This window comes from Cornus florida, unplaced genomic scaffold (assembly GCF_030987335.1).
Source record: "Cornus florida cultivar Cherokee Brave unplaced genomic scaffold, ASM3098733v1 CherokeeBrave_3.0.0_Hap2_Chr08, whole genome shotgun sequence".
Taxonomy (NCBI): domain Eukaryota; kingdom Viridiplantae; phylum Streptophyta; class Magnoliopsida; order Cornales; family Cornaceae; genus Cornus; species Cornus florida.
Window position 1 is genome coordinate 20,918,163 of NW_026775578.1, and position 16,319 is coordinate 20,934,481.

At 34.6% G+C, this 16,319-nt stretch overlaps 1 protein-coding gene across 1 annotated transcript; it reads right to left on the reverse strand.

Moving 5' to 3' along the window:
- Positions 1-6,785: 6,785 nt before the first annotated feature.
- Positions 6,786-14,101, reverse strand: LOC132270686 (uncharacterized). The gene is made up of 8 exons (XM_059771872.1): positions 13,280-14,101; positions 10,686-10,762; positions 10,370-10,538; positions 9,715-9,803; positions 9,454-9,618; positions 9,259-9,336; positions 8,196-8,299; positions 6,786-7,186 (listed from the first exon to the last, which is right to left on the reverse strand). Exons 1-8 carry the CDS (start codon positions 13,854-13,856, stop codon positions 7,081-7,083), a joined length of 1,365 nt encoding a protein of 454 aa, XP_059627855.1. The 5' UTR covers positions 13,857-14,101; the 3' UTR covers positions 6,786-7,080.
- Between the last annotated feature and the right edge of the window lie 2,218 nt (positions 14,102-16,319).

Sequence of the window (16,319 nt, forward strand, 5' to 3'; positions counted from 1 at the left end):
AAAGAAATAAGGATTTGGTGGGCTTTTATGTCTTCTGGCCCGTTTGGAATGACTCAAGACTTGGAAAAGAATAATCCCCATAACTTGTAAATCCAATCTGTCATAGAAGGCTCGAGCTAAAGTAGACCTCAAGCTATTTGGCCCAAGCTTGAGCTTTGGGAGCAAAGCTCGAGCTTTCTTGAAATATGGCTCGAGTTTCAAAGAATGGTGTTCGATCTTTACTTTTGTACTTAGTCAAATTTCTTCAACTATTTTTCGAAGCGTCTTTTCCATCAACATTTAGAATATTTTTGGGTCTTCTTCTTTTAACATTGCTCAATCCTAGCTTCATAGGGCTCGAGCTTTAGATACAAAGCTCAAGCTTTTGGGGCTCAGGGCTCGAGCTCTTAATGACAGTGTTCGATCCTTGAGGTCTGGCACGAGGCCCTGGGAGCTTGGCTTTCCTGAAATTAACTTTTCAAATTTCGACGCCTCATGTTCGAGCTTGTAGGCAAAGGCTCGAGCACCACTATATAAGGCTCGAGCTCTGGAGGTACAAGGCTCAAGATTTAATGCCTTGTTGATTTTTCTTCTTTTTCGTGCAGAGCTTGAGCCTCAGAATTTAGGCTCGAGCCTTGGTACTTGGATTCTTCCAAATTTCACCATTTAAGCTCTCGGCTTGCTTTGAATGACCGACAACGACTCTGTAAATTTCGATATTAGTCTTTTCATCATAAAGTCTCGGTTTTAACCGTTTATCTGGGAAAGTACATATAAACACACAATAAACATAAATCAGTCTAACAATGGATAAAAGTATTACTTTAGGTCTTAACATACGTATATTTAGGGGCTCGAATATGCAATATTCAGCGTTCATCTGAAGACAATACTGATCATCATTCATGGTCAATATTGCTCAACTTGTGTTTAATAAAATTGAATCAAAACAACTACATTGTATGGTTTGCATAGTTTGTACCTATTTTAAAAAACCACAATCTAATGAATTACATTGACAACTCAAAATATGTCCTGCTAAAAAATGAATCTTTCGAATCAAACGTGTTTCGATTGGCATAATACAAAGGTATAAAGCATGATTGGTGGCTAACGGATTTCATCAACAATGAAAAAGAGACTTTACAGAGACATTCAACCCGGTGGAGAAGCATACTACCATACTAACTGTCATTGATGTGTAAAATGCATTTTTGCATAGTAATCCTACTAAGGATGTTTACATTAAACAACCCAAAGAAGGATCCTAATTATCTATATCATGTATATAAACTTGATAAGTCGTTTTATGGCTTGAAACAAGTTCCATATGCATGGTTCAAAAGATTCTTTGATTACCTTAAAGAGCTTGTTTTTTAGCAATCCAAGTCTAACTACTCTCTTTTTGTGTTTTATGAAGATGGTATTCATTTAATTCTTCTCATGTATTTATGTTGATGATATTCTAATCACAGGAAACCATGTGCAGCGAATTTTACATTTCATTTCAGAGTTAGGGAAATTATTTACAGTTTAAGATCAGGGAACGTTACAATATTTTCATGGAATGAAAGTCTATATATTCCGTGATAGTTTATGCCTAAAACATAAGAAATGTGCTCTTGATTTGCTTAAACGTTCCAACATGGAAGATGTTAAACCGTGCACCACTTCTATTGACACAAAGAAGACAAATAGTTCATTGGATGAAAAACTATATGATGTAACCAAGTATTGAAGTTTCATGGGAGCTTAATAATATCTTATACTCACCAGGCTTGATCTAGTATACACCGTGAATCAATTATTCAAGTGTGTCAACATATGTATGAGCCAACTACTTTACATTGGACATTGGCCAAACAAATTCTTTGATATATTAAAAAATCTTTAAATGATGAGTTGTTATTCAAATGTGGGGATGCTAGCATTGAAGGGATGATGCGTATTTTCTTCAATGATAAACAACTCGCAATAATACAAATCCTTGCAGGATAGGGCTATATTGAGAGTGTTGAACCTCAAGGACTGCGACAGTTATGCTGTCATGATACTAGGATTATTTCTAATTTAATTCGAAAGAGAAGTTTTAAATTTTAATTTAACTAATTATTTAAATCTAACTTAAACTTAGTAATTGGAGAGATTAAGAGATAGAGAGTCTAAGGTATTGACTTTAACACTAATCCGCCCTCCAATGGTCAATTAAACATATTATTAGGATATTTTATACGATCAGAAGATGTATAGCTACAAGCATATAACATAATTTATAAAGAAAAAAAAAAAAACTCATATATCTAGGGCCAAGCATAGCCCATCTTTGGTTAGTATGGACCGTCTACCTAACTACATTAAACTAAGGGTGTAGTACAACCCATCTTCCCTTAGTATGGCATATCAAACCCCTAAACATATGATTATTAAGCACCATTGCATGATAAACCTACCATATAATCATAGAAAATAGAGAGATTGAGATCAATTATAAATCCTTCTTCCTAAGACAAGGTAAGATATCAAATATAATTGAATTTAAGCATTAAATCCCAAAATCAAGGTATAACCATTGTTTTGCCTTAATCATGCAATCATCATACAATAAATAATCCCAATAAAATAAATAATTAAATCATTGGAGTTAAGATTAGGGTTACATCAATCCCTTAGAAAGAGTTTAGCTGCTCATGGAGAAGGAAGAAAACTTCATGGATGTGGAAACCTCCATCTTCGTCTTCTCTTGCTTAATCTTGTCTTTGAAAACTCCTCTTTAACTCTAAAGAAAGTCTCTAAACTATACTATCAATGCCCTTCCTCTCCTCTTCTAGTTGTGAAGAAAATCCAATTTTGTTAGCCCTTGAAATCACTCCAAAACAGAATAGGAAATAGGAAATCTGCCAAACTCAAACTCTAAAATTCATACCGTCTTACAGCCCATTTTGACATAGTAAACTTCCTTTTCATGAAATTTTTGTGAAATACAAAGTTGTAGAGCTTCAAATTTTCTTTTATTTAGAAAGAATTTGAGTCATTTTGACACTCACAAAAGAAGATACAGCCAGAATACCAAAACAGGTCCAGTTTCCAAATCAAGAAAGAATTTCCTAGTTGGAGAAGGATTCTTCCTTTTCTTTTTGTTTCCATTCTCATCAGCTTGTGACTTCTTTTGGGCTCTTCTCCGAATCTAATTAAACTTGGATCTTCATCATGGCGTGATCTTCCCCTAATCTCTTGGATATCATCTTTAAAGCACAAAACCCATGGTTTTAACTGACTTTATAATTAAGGGTCTGAAAATAAGAAAAACACTAAAACAACATAAAATCACAAATAAAACAATTACCAAGAGAATAAAATATGTAAGTTAAGGGTTAAAATGTATATCATTTCAGCGCTTATCAAGGGATACTTAGACACTGACTATACTGGATATCTGGTTGATAAGAGATCCGCTGTTGGTTATTGTATTTTTCTTGGTGGCAACTTGACAAGTTGGAGCTCCAAGAAACATCAACGGTTTCTCAATCGAGCACGAAGGTGGAATATCGACAACTTGCTCATGCGACTACCGAAATTTCTTGGTTACGTCATTTGTTTTGTGATTTACATGTCCTTAGGAAATGGCCGGTCTTTTGGTGTGATAATGTAAGCTCAATTTGAGTCACTTCAAATCCAATTTTTCATGGAAGAACGAAGCACCTTAAGGTGGACTATCATTACGTTAGAGAAAAGGTTGTAGCTAAAGAATTAGATGTGCGGTATATTTCTTCAATCGACCAAATTGTTGACATACTTATGAAAGGGTTGCACCCCACCCAGTTTGATCTCTTAAGTCCAAGCTGATAGTCCAAGGACCGATCAGGGATGTATAAAGTGAACGAACATATCTTCAACACGTGTAAACGATGAAGTTTATTTTGTGATTTGTTTCCTTTATTATAGGATTGAGTGTATAAATATGTAATTCTAGATGAACTAAAGAGTAATAATATATTTTGACTACGTAGTAATGGATGATATATTTTGTGATGCTATCCTACTGCATTAGGATATAGTTGCTTTGTACAGTAAACCCTAAGCAGAACACATGAGCTAGTTTGTCCATGTGTTACTGTAACAAGAGACAAGTGAATGCCATTTAGCCCCAACATTTCTTTCCTAATGTATGACCAAAATGGGACCAATATCACATCTCTTTGTATCCGGATTTGTGCCCCCCAAAGACACCGAACTGTCCCTATAGAGCTAGCTAATTTAGGTATGCAAAAGTGCCCACTATTATGTTACCTAATTTACGTCAAAGAATGCCCACTATTGCGTCAGCTAATTCAGATATAAGAATGTCCATAATGGGTTTGTTGCTAATTCAGGTAAAATTTCCCACCATCAATGGTTGTTTTTTTCTGTTAGAAAAAATAAAAATAAATTAAAAAATGGTTGGTTGTCATTCACATCCCATAGTGCCCTTTACAAACATCAAGATGGAGTCACATGCGAAATGCTCATCTTTTTATGAAATTATGACATAGTGACACTACATCACACATTGGCCCCTCCTCTGCAACCTTGTTCCATGACTCAGGTGCTGGTTTTGCCTTGTCCATGATTCTTTCCTAGTATTACTATTTTTCACTCTCACTTTTCTCTGTTTTTTTTCCCTAGTTATAATAGTTATCTTAAGTCATAAACGCATCGCTTGAATGTAAAGATATTATATTAAATAAGTATATTTAAATTCGTCTTATTTAATAATCCTATTAAAAACTCTTAACATTAATCCAATTTATTTATTATGTTAATCCGTTTAATAATTTGTTTATCAAAACGAAAAATTTAATATTCAATCAAATAATAAATACTAGAAAATTTTTATCACAATTAACTCAAATATTCAAAATAAGAAGAAAAAGCATAAGGCGATGTCAAGATTAATGTTGAAATGATTGAACTGTTCATAGTAATTAGGTTTAAATAACATAATACATAGGTCATATTCACGATTATGATATATTGAGTTAAACGGATATAAACGAATTATACGAGTTGAATCCTTCAACCATAACCCGACATGATTAAATAAACGGGTTAATCGTGTAAACCCATTTATGACCCATACCCATTTAAGATTAATCCAAATTCGCTTATCTTGTGTCGTGTTGGCAAGTCGTATTGTAATTTGCCACCTCAACTTTTCACCCTTCTTAAGATTCACTAATATTATGTTACTTTAGCTAATAAAGTGTGTAACTTTTCGAGAGCGGGTGTGACCTTATTTGAGTACCTTTTAGTTTACCAAAAATTTTAAAAAAAAAATGTCATGAAGGAAGTGTTTAAACCCCTAATGTTCCACCCGTTGTGGTTTATATATGGTGTGTGTGTGTGTAATATTAAAAAAAAAAAAAAAAAAAAATTGTCACGAGGGAAGTGTTTAAACCCCTGATGTTCCACCCGTTGTGGTTGTGTGTGTGTGTGTGTGTGTGTGTGTGATATTGTAGGTGGTGGAAGTACAAATGTGAAAAGATTTTTATGAGTGAGTGAGAGTCGGTGCCTGAATACTACTAATCGCGCATAGAATTGCCTCTGCACATTGTATTGACAAGTTGTGATGGCTTTGTGGTCACCACCGCCCCATCTTTGGTGGGGTTTTTAAGAGTCATATTTGCCATTATTTTGTTTGTGAAAACCATACATCTAAGTATACGGATCGTTCAACTGGTCATGCGTGTGATTATTTCTCGTACACTATGTGTGGTGGTGGCCACCAACAGTAAATCAAAATTCTCTATCACGCTACATTGGATTCAAATACCAACAAACATAGTTTGTCAAATAGAACCAGTGTATCAGAGCACTTGATTGGACTGTTTGGGAAGATGGAAACCAGCTCCAGCCTCCAGCTCCGTGACCTTGACACAAATCTGTATTGTCACTATCATCAATATCGTCACATGCTCTGCTTCGCTCTCAATCACATGAAGTCCGTCTACATCCCAACGCCATTTTATTTATTTATTTTTTTTTTTTTTTCATGTTTGAAATTAAGCATTGTCCTCTCGGTTTTGAGACAGAATCTAAAAATGTTATGGAAAGATTTATTCATATGATTGATTTCTAAGTTTTCTTTGGACCTAATGATGTAACTTCCTTACTTCAAAAAACGGAGTGGAGGGGAGGAGTTTGAGCAGCGATATATGCCTGTACTTAGTAATTTTAAGAAATATATATTATTTTGACCTAATTTTCAAGTCCGTGAGTGTAGTAGGCCAACGGAGTTTTCTATGATTTGAGAAATTGGTTAGAGTATGTACCTCGACTTTTGACTTTCGATATAAGTTAATCATCTTGTACATGTTGATTTTAAATATGCAATTTAGGTGACCTAACCCACACTCAACTCAAGGTCTACCCAATCTTTAAGGGATTTAAGCATCTCCTCTCTTTTTTCTTTTATTTTTTGGTTGAGTTTGGGTTGAAAATTACATCCCCTTTCTGTTGTTTTGGTTGGGTTTGGGGCCCACTGTTTTGGGTTGGACTTTGACAGAGGTATTGGGCAATCCTACTTAACCCAAACCCAACTTATATTAATATTAGTAACTCGAGTTTTTTTTTTTTTTTTCGCACTCACACATTGAACCTCGACCTTCTCCTGTGGACGAATAGCATTAAGCTACACAGCAGTTGGTAGAGTAACTCGAGTTTACCCCAATATAAAAGTTCAGAAAATATGTTCAGGGTATAGTTGGTCACTTAGAGAGTGACAAGATCAACACCTATTTGTAAAAAGCATACAACAAAAGAAGGATAAATTTTGGTTCTTCAAAATATATATATTAACTTATATACTATATACGGACATGGGATTAGAAAATACTCCCAGTCTGTCTGTAGCCTCTCTCAATATCACATGGGTTTAACCTAATGAATACAACAGGGGAACATATTGTCAATACATTGCTAATTCCTTCCGGAAAAATTTCCAAGAATGAGGCAGTGTGACACTAGCACATATCAAAGATGAAAATTTTGGGAAAACACCACTATGAGTAAGAGAGAGATATATATATATATATATATATTGCTTTGAAGCAGAAAGTGTAATTTTTAGAACAACTGAAAGAACAGACTTGTTGATCCATCACCAAAAGAACGCAGATCAGTGGGTCTAACCAAGGCCCTGCACAAAGGGCAAGTCCTTTCTCTCTCAAACCTGCAAACAAAGTAGTGTCAATTGATCAACAGAGGAAACAACTGATAGTGGTTACTTGTATATGCTCTCTCTCTCTCTCTCTCTCTCTCTATATATATATATATATATATATATTTTCCTAGTTGGTACTCACCCATACTTGTCTCTTCAGAGACTTGAACTCTTGACCTCCCTTTAGGAAGTAAGAGGCTGATACCGCTAGGCCACTGGCCGTTGGTGTATATGCTATATTTGTTATTTACTATATAACTAAAAATTAGATATATCTAAGGAGCATTATAGGATTAAATTTCCAAATTTATATTATAACAATCATCTTGTTAAAAAAAAAAAAAAAACACTAATTGACAATCAGCCTCTTAGAATTGGTCTTTGTTCAGTTGAGCACGCTTACTCAAGTTTGTGGGGAAGATTTTCATCCTTAAACTTATGGAGTAAAATAATACAAGTCATTGACCTTCAGCATTCTTCAAATGGGCACCCTAAATCCGGGAAGCAAAACAGACTGCCACCCAAGTAAATCTACCACGAGGTCGGCCCCATGGTTCTTCGTATGATTTCCATCTAATTACACGCACATCATCATGTAGACCATGATAAAATGATCCAAAAAAATAATTCTAAGTATTTTAAGCTCACACACACTGGTCAAAGAAAATAATTTGAGCAGAACATGCAATTTATTCTAAATGAATTTTAATCTGGACTTTTGATCAATCTTCTATTGAGCGCGAGAAAGGTCTCTGATTTGTGTGCACAATTGAAGCTAAAAAAAAATATAGCTCGTGAATTAGTTTAAATAAGGTCATTCTAATTGTAGCACTATCCTAAGCAACATCACAAAATGCATACGTTTCAGCAGTGAGAAATTGTGATCACTCAACAATGAACGTGTTCTCTAACTGTCCAAACAAGATATTAAGTACATGCCACACATTATAAGAAAAACAATTAAATGAGTAAGACAAAACAGAAAAAGTAGAATACAAAAGCAAAATAAGAAACTGACCATTCAGAAACACAATCTTCACAGAAGATGTGTTTACAGCGCAATAAAACCGGAGCATGCATCTTCTCCTGGCAAATAGCACACATGTCTCCTGCTGCATTTACCTGTACCGGTTACAAAGAGTTTAAAATACAGGGAGAACTTGCCCAGTTACATGTTGCTGCATGTTGCTGAAATGTGTGTGCTCACGTGTGTGTGTGTGTGTGTGTGTGTGTGTGTGTGTGTGTGTGTGTGTGTGAGAGAGAGAGAGAGAGAGAGAGAGAGTTTATTAGGAGATCTAAGACAAAAGGTGTACATGTGAACAGATAATGATAACAAATCTATCCACACTGAAAATTTTACAAGGTATCCACTCTCTTGCCAAAAGACCATGCTCAATTTATAACCAAATCAATCTCCAGACACTAAAGTTTTTCTGAACGAACTCAGATCATAATGAGAAGAACCTGAATGGCTGGCAAATCCTCTCCTTTCTATCATCCTCGATTCATTAGTCACTCTCCAAATTTTAAATACGTAGAGACTAGTTTAATGCACATCCCTTGCAGGAAACCATGCCATAAGACCTACAACACTATTTACGGTAAATGTGCCGCGGCCCCATTGAATTGGTTTACAGTAAAAATAACAAATTAAGAGGCAGAGAACAGGAATTGTGGATTATTCACAATATATATATATATATATATATATATATATATATATATATTTTCATGGTGAAGGTTAGAGAACCAAATTCTATTTTCACAAAACTCGAAAATTATTTTTGACATATATTTTCCAGATCTGATACAAGCTAGAATGTAATACTAGTTTTTCTTGAATGCTTTCCATGTCTGTTTGGTGAGTTAAAACTGTAAAGAGTCACATGTATACTAAATTGTTGGCATGTATCAGTAGAAGAAACCTCCCCGTTAGTGTTGAACTCCTGATCAAATAAATTAATGAAGCAGAGAATCTGCAAGTAGCTTAAAGATATATCCACCTCCTATATTCTTGCCAGCCTCCAAGTTGAAATGTAAACAACTTTTACAGGGTTGGATAGTTGAAAGCAACCACATACCTGGTCCAACGTGGCATAAGAACCGTACTGGACTTCCTTTCGCGATAATGCCTTCAAGGCAGAAAAGAAGGATTGGACCTGAATAGGAACTCCAACAAGAAGTTAAAGACGACGCATAAAGGCGCTTTAGTTCATACTTTACAGATTCAAGAAAATGATAGAGATAGTCTCACAAACATAAATTATTCTCCACACCTTCTCAACAACTGATGTAAGCTTGAAAGTCAAATACAACCCTGTAGTCAATGATGAAAAGAGGCTTCCATATTCTTTGTTCAAAAAGAATCGATACCAGACAGGTGCCGGTAACAAAGCACGGTACAACAGCAGCGAATACTCAACCAGAGTTAGCATTTGACCCTTAAAAGGAAATTATCTACTGTCAGAGAGTTCTCAGAAAGTTAAAAAGTAACCTTCAAAGTAATAAATGATTATGTACTGCATGAATTAGGTTACCTGCCGACGGAAATTGTGGCCTCTGCCATTCTTATAATACATTAGCAGCATGCACTTCAAAGCCATAGCTGCCTGCCTCATCATTATATCTGGAAACAAAATAACATCATAGAAAATGTTCTCAAAAAGATTGATACATCCAGATTATGGGATATACGTAACATGATAGAGTTGATGATAGTATAGGAAATGCGCAAGATGTGAAATATAGTAAAGGCAGAAAACCGAATGAAAAATCAAGACGAAAATGAAAGGAGAAAATACAAGAAGAAAGAAAAACCAAAACAAAAATGAACACATGGAACTTGCATAAAATGATACAAATATAAATCATTCATACCACATTAAAGAAAATATAGCTGAAAGTACACCTTCCATGGTGTAATCAAGGAAATAGTATAAAATGCAATAATTTAAAGTTGAAATCTTGAAGAATAAATACGAAGCTATGGCAGCAAAATAATCGGAATAAATCATAATGAGGGCAACGCTAAATTATTCCAAACAAACCAACAAATTTTATAGTACATACAACAATGCACTGTATTCCCTTTCCAAATTTTGTCGCCAATGCTCATATGCAGGTTGCAAGGTATCAGAAGTGTGTACTAAATGTATTTATTGCAAAAAATAACCGTAGTGTAAAAATTCATACCATTAACCATAATGATGAATATAGCATGCCAGAAAGGCGGTATTGCTTTTGGAGGAACCATGAATAATGGGTAGAAAAGATCATCATTCCGATACCACCAGTACACACCAATCACATGAACTATAAAAACTATGGATATGCCAACGAGAACCAGCATTTTTCTCTCCCCCTGCAAAAACATACTATTGTTAAGCTTGAGTGATTCTTTATCTTTCTTCTTCTTTTTTTCCTTCCTTTTTTCCTTGAGACAAGGTTCAGTTTGCATCATTCCTACAAATCAATTTCAGAATATATAGTGTATAACAGATGAACATACCTTTAGAGCCGTCTGCTTTCGAAGAATATCGTTTGACTTGAACATGACTGCAGTGATCCAGATTGTGACAAAGAAACCTGCATGCCCTCATGGTAAAGAAACCGTCACTAACTATATGAAAACAATATTCTCAATGTTCAAATAACAAAAATTCAATCCAAGATGGTAAATTATGGCCATATGTGTGAGACTTTTATTCACAATCTTGTCTATAAAAGGTAAAATAGCTTCTAACATACCAAAAGGTGACATTACCAGCATCCTTAATGAAAGCGTGAATTGGTAAGGGCAGAAGAAAGAATACCATATTCTTTTGTAGCGTCACTAAAGCTTATAGTAAAAATTCAAGAATAATCATCTCACTGTGGTTTGGTACAGGAAACAAACATCACACCTATCATTAATAATGCTCTCCGAATAAATTAGCACTATCAATTTTGTTCCACCAATCTCGTCATCATGCTCATCATCCTTCCCTTAATCACATTTGAATGGAGTTGACCACACGAATTCTCTGTCTCCAATCTTTTTTATTACACGCCATTTCTCTCCGAGTCTTTTTTGTTTATAGAAAATATGAACTCTTTTGTTTATTTGTCGAGGTTCGTAGATTTCTGTAGACACTGAGTTTACATGAATGAAGATGGTGATAATGATGCTTGCTAATCCCTTATAGCAATACTTATCAATCATAACCAACGGACCAGTGACCTAGCGGTATCAGCCTCTTACTTCCCAAAGGGAGGTCAAGGGTTCAAGTCTCATAAGAAACATGTGTGTATGAGTACCAACTAAGAAAAAATACTTATCAATCATCTCAGAGTCCATTTTCTGTGATATCCATCAAATTAGCTCTCTATAAACTCTCCAACTAACTCTGTTGGTTTAAGTGATGTGAGGTCATGATTTAGGTCAGGTGTTATGTTTTTTGAATAAAGTAGTTATCTACATAAAACATAACTAATTCTTTTTTCAAACTGTAGAGAAGGGACAAAATATTTCTCTCCCCTTCAAACTTCATCAGTCAAACCCTACTTCAAGATATTGACCCAAAGGTACGCGTCTCTCACATTAAATCAAATTAATTCTTAGATTTACCCGGTTAATTACATGAATCTAAAGTCTACAGCCATGCAGGCTCTTCACATTACCCAGGCTCCCATGACAACAAAGCATGAGTGTTGATATGAATCATAAAAGTCTTACTAGTATCATAACAACTACTTAACATCTTTCTATGTTACACGTCTACTCCCTATATAGTTGAACTTTAATGTACTGGATATCAATAACTCGGGAACAATTAATGCCAAGATAGTCCAGCGTCAAGTCAAACTGTGCCCAGTCCACATTGTAGAACCAAGCTCAACCAATTCAAATATAAACATTCAGCCTCTAGCTCAATCTGTATGGGTATTGGAGAACAGACTGAGTTTAGGCTAGATTAAACTTTTCTTTTGGATCTGGACACTAGAGTGAACTTCAAAACTCTAAAAATATATATTATACCAAATGCAATAGAAGGTATAATATGGACTTCTTCCAGGGATCTTATTCTTAAAGCTGGTCAATCTACGTAATTTCCAAAATCGGTATACACACACACACACACACACACACACAATTATTCCAAAAACGGTGCAAGTTAAGCAACACTGCCAAGATAAATCCATCCAACTCAAAGGTTTAGCAAGCTGGCTGAGATATGCAAATAGCAAAACAAAATAATGTTGAGATTAAACTACAGGGTCAAATTTGATTCAGGCTGAGCTAGGGAGAATCCAAGCCCAGCTCTAAGCTATGCTCCTCTAAAATTGCTGATAAACATCTACATATATAAGACATGTACTATTACTAATTCATGATCAATACAACTGTCGTATTTGTTCCATTTTCTGTGATATCCATCAAATTAGCTCTAAAATTGCTGAGGAATAGTTGCCCCTATTTGTTCCATAGTTTTCTCATTCAAATCCTCTCTCCACAATCATAATATTTTTCGAGTTTTCCAGTAGATGACACAAATCTTAGAATACATTATGTTTTGAAAAATGTACATTAAAACAAACAAGAGAAGGGACTTTACATAAAACTATGCCAAGTCCAACCGTGGGCATACCTTTCCTAATTTGGGCATGAAAGAAGTGTTCAAGTATTAATCTGCTATACTCAGTGCCTATCTTACCTATCGTCCCAATATGGATACCCGCACCCAAATCCAGATATAATCTGTTTCTTGTACAAATTATCAACACTATAACATACTGCATACATTATATATATGTTCTCCTACATCATGATACTAAGCTAGAATATCACTTACACTACACCATTTATACACTTTCAATTACACAAATTATTGTAATTAGTTCATTAAACAACGATATCAACAAAACCTCAAGGGGTTGGCCTAGTTGGAAAAGACTTGGGAGGATTGATTACTGTGCAAACAATTCAACAATTCCTTGGAGGGGGGTGCGTGAGTACCAACTAGGGGAAAAAAAAAAAAAAAAAAAAAAAAAAAAAAAAAAAAAAAACAAAGATATCAACAACAAATGATGCAAAAGGGGCTGAAGGAATGTCCAATTGAGTACCTTGCAAGTGTTGACGAATGAACACAACCAACAACAGCAACGAGAAGGGAAGAATCTGTTCCATCCACCGCGCAACCTGCTGTATATCATACCTCTGGTACGGCGAATCTCTATTACTGCCATTGGCAGCATCCCCATTTACAGAATCAGCCGCCACAGGGGAAGTCCTCTCTCCACCCCCAACTTCACTCACATCATCACCGTCAACCACCCCATTGTCCGACATCGGACCCAGCGTTTCATCACTACTGTCGAAGCTAACATGGTCTTGTTCTCCGGCCCCAATTATCCTAATCGAGATCTCACCGTCACTGCCACTGCCACTGGCCGCACCTGAATCGTCCAAACGACGGCGAAAGTGTCCGGCATCGCCATCGATCATAAGAGACTCCGCTTCGTGATTGTTCGACCTAGGACGAAGAACGCCGGAATATTCCAATATGGTAGATACCGGTGACCGGAGGAAGCGTAAAGCGGGGAACTGTAGCCCGTACCTTCTTGGATTAGTAGTGTTAGTACTAGTGGTAAGAGGTGAATTTGTGTATGTATCAGGATTGGAATCAGTTGATGTCTCCATTTCTTGCTTTCTCTCTCTGTCCCTCTTTCTGCACCGCGAATTGTTTCAAAACCCTAATCCTGAAAACCCTAGACAAAACCCTAATCCTGAAAACCCTAGACCTTAGACCTTTCGAGTTCTTTGGGCTTCTGTGATGAATAAATGAAGGAGATGGAAAAACTGTACAGCACGAGAAGACGGCGAAGTCAAAGGATAGAGAGACGGAGTGTTCAAACACATTTTCTTTTATTTACTTTGTCAAGAAAAAATCATGGTTTATATATATATATTACTCCTATCAGCGTGTGTTTCCTTTCGAACTTTTTTAAAAAAAAAAAATGGAAGGTTTTAATTTTAACGATTATATTAATTATCTTTTTGTCTTCTTCTTTTTTTAAAAAAAAAAAGAAAAAGAAAATTAAGAAAGAAAATTAAGAAAAAATGGTTTAGATGAAAATGTGTGTGTGTGTGTGTGTGATTTTCCTTGGTTTTATCCATCATATTAATTATCTTCTATTTTTTAAAAGAGAAAATTAAAGAGTTCTTAGGAGAAATTAGACCGGTCACGTGAATATATTATGCCATGTAAAGAAATGTGATAAAATTTTGTTTACTACTCCGTTTGTTGGGAAAGTAAACTTGAATGATTAAATATTTTTAGAAATAATTTTAAAAATTAGAATTATTAATTTTGGTAACAATTAGTTTATATATATTGTCACAATATATTGTCAGAATATATTGTGTTATGAAAATTCTATAGGACTTACTAAATCAGTCTCCTTTGATTGATCTCAATCCAATAAGATTATTCACTTTTTCGATCCAATGATATGATGAATAATTAACGAATGAATCCGTATCTAATTTATTATTAATCATAAATCCGATTAGATTATTTGATCAGTTAAGGGTGTAATTTTTATTTTATTTTTTGTTAAAAGAAATTAATGTTAAAAAACGAAGGGCAAACAATGATTATAATCTATAAAAGGAAAAATATAAGACAAGTAAAATATGGAAGAAAAAAAGAGAAGAAAATTAAAACTTTTACTTTTTGTTAAATAAAAAAAACTTAAGAGTCAGAGAAAATAGAAAGAGGGAAGAGGAATAGGAGAAAATAATTATAAAATATTTAAATATTATGTAAATACTATATATTATAGCATTAGATAATAGTATATATTTAAATTATTATATAATATATTATGTCAAATCGGGTTGCCCATAATTTATATCACATGTGTTCGATTTCATAATTATGCTATTACACCACATTTCATTAATAAAAAGTGAAGATGCAGTTCCATAAGCTGCATACACCGAAAGCGGATGAGAATTGAAAAGAAAGTTGAAGCCTGTATGAACTAACGTGACTCATATTGCATACCTTTTCAGTATGGACAAGTAATCTATTGCGTTTTTATACTATATTTAAAATGTCCTCTTTCTTTAATTTCAAGTAATCTACTAGGGTTCCATTAATGCTTATGTTATGTTCAGTGGGAAAGAAAGAAGGGGATAAAATAAGAAGGAATAAACAAAGTTCCTTTATTGGGTAGAGATAATATAAGAAAAGAAAGAAAAATAGGAAGAATCATTTACAAATTTTCATCCACCCAAATGGACGGAAGGAAGAAGAGAAGATGTAGACTACTATACGTGTTTTAAATTAAATCTATCCTAAATTATACAAGTTTTAAATTACAGTACTACCATCTATAAATGAGAGTATTATAAATATTATTGAATATAATAATAAAAACAATTAAAACTTTATTTGTCATTTTCTCATAGTAAATTATGAGTTTATTCTATTCTTTTTTGTTTAACTGAACAAAAAGAAAAATATACACAATCCATCCCTAGAAACGTTTCGTCCATCCCTTCTTTTCTCCCTTCCATTCAATTTTTTTTTTTTTTTTTTGTCCTACCGACTCTTCTCTCTTCCATCCATTTTTTTTTTTTTTTTTCCCTCTATCGAACCGAGCATTAATGTCAAGCTTATTTGTTTTGAAAATCAAAAGCTACCAAAATAGAGTGCACAGAGGTTGTATCCCTCTAGAATGCCCTGAGATTCAAAGGCATTGACGGGATAAATTATTACAATTATCCCGGCTTTTTAATTACACGACATTTTGTGATTAGTCGGGACTACAGTTTAAATGTCCTGCGGGAATATTTTAATGAGTGAAACCCATGGTTCAATTCAATCTGAACCTCCTTGAGTTGGACAGCATCACAGTAGTAGATGCAACCGGCATCACCTCATTGATGGGCAATTAATTTACCCATCACCAAACAGCCTTGTCCCCAAGTGAAATGGAGGCCTTACCAAATTCCAATTGAAATAAAATCTTCTGGATAAATCAATGCAACGATGAAGAGTATAATATCCTAAAGAGAATAATTAAGGTCAGTCATCATATAAGTCGAGCAGTAGCATATCAAAACCAGGTTATGTGAAATTTTCGGCACGTCCCC

Bases quoted from the DNA above. Each gene is read 5' to 3' on its own strand.
- LOC132270686 (XM_059771872.1), bottom strand. From the start codon at position 13,856: ATGGAGACATCAACTGATTCCAATCCTGATACATACACAAATTCACCT. The intron at 9,337-9,453 runs GTGTGGAGAATA...GTTCCTATTCAG, and splicing joins TTACATCAGTTGTTGAGAAG to GTCCAATCCTTCTTTTCTGC. The intron at 8,300-9,258 runs GTATGTGGTTGC...TAACCGGTACAG, and splicing joins CTTATGCCACGTTGGACCAG to GTAAATGCAGCAGGAGACAT.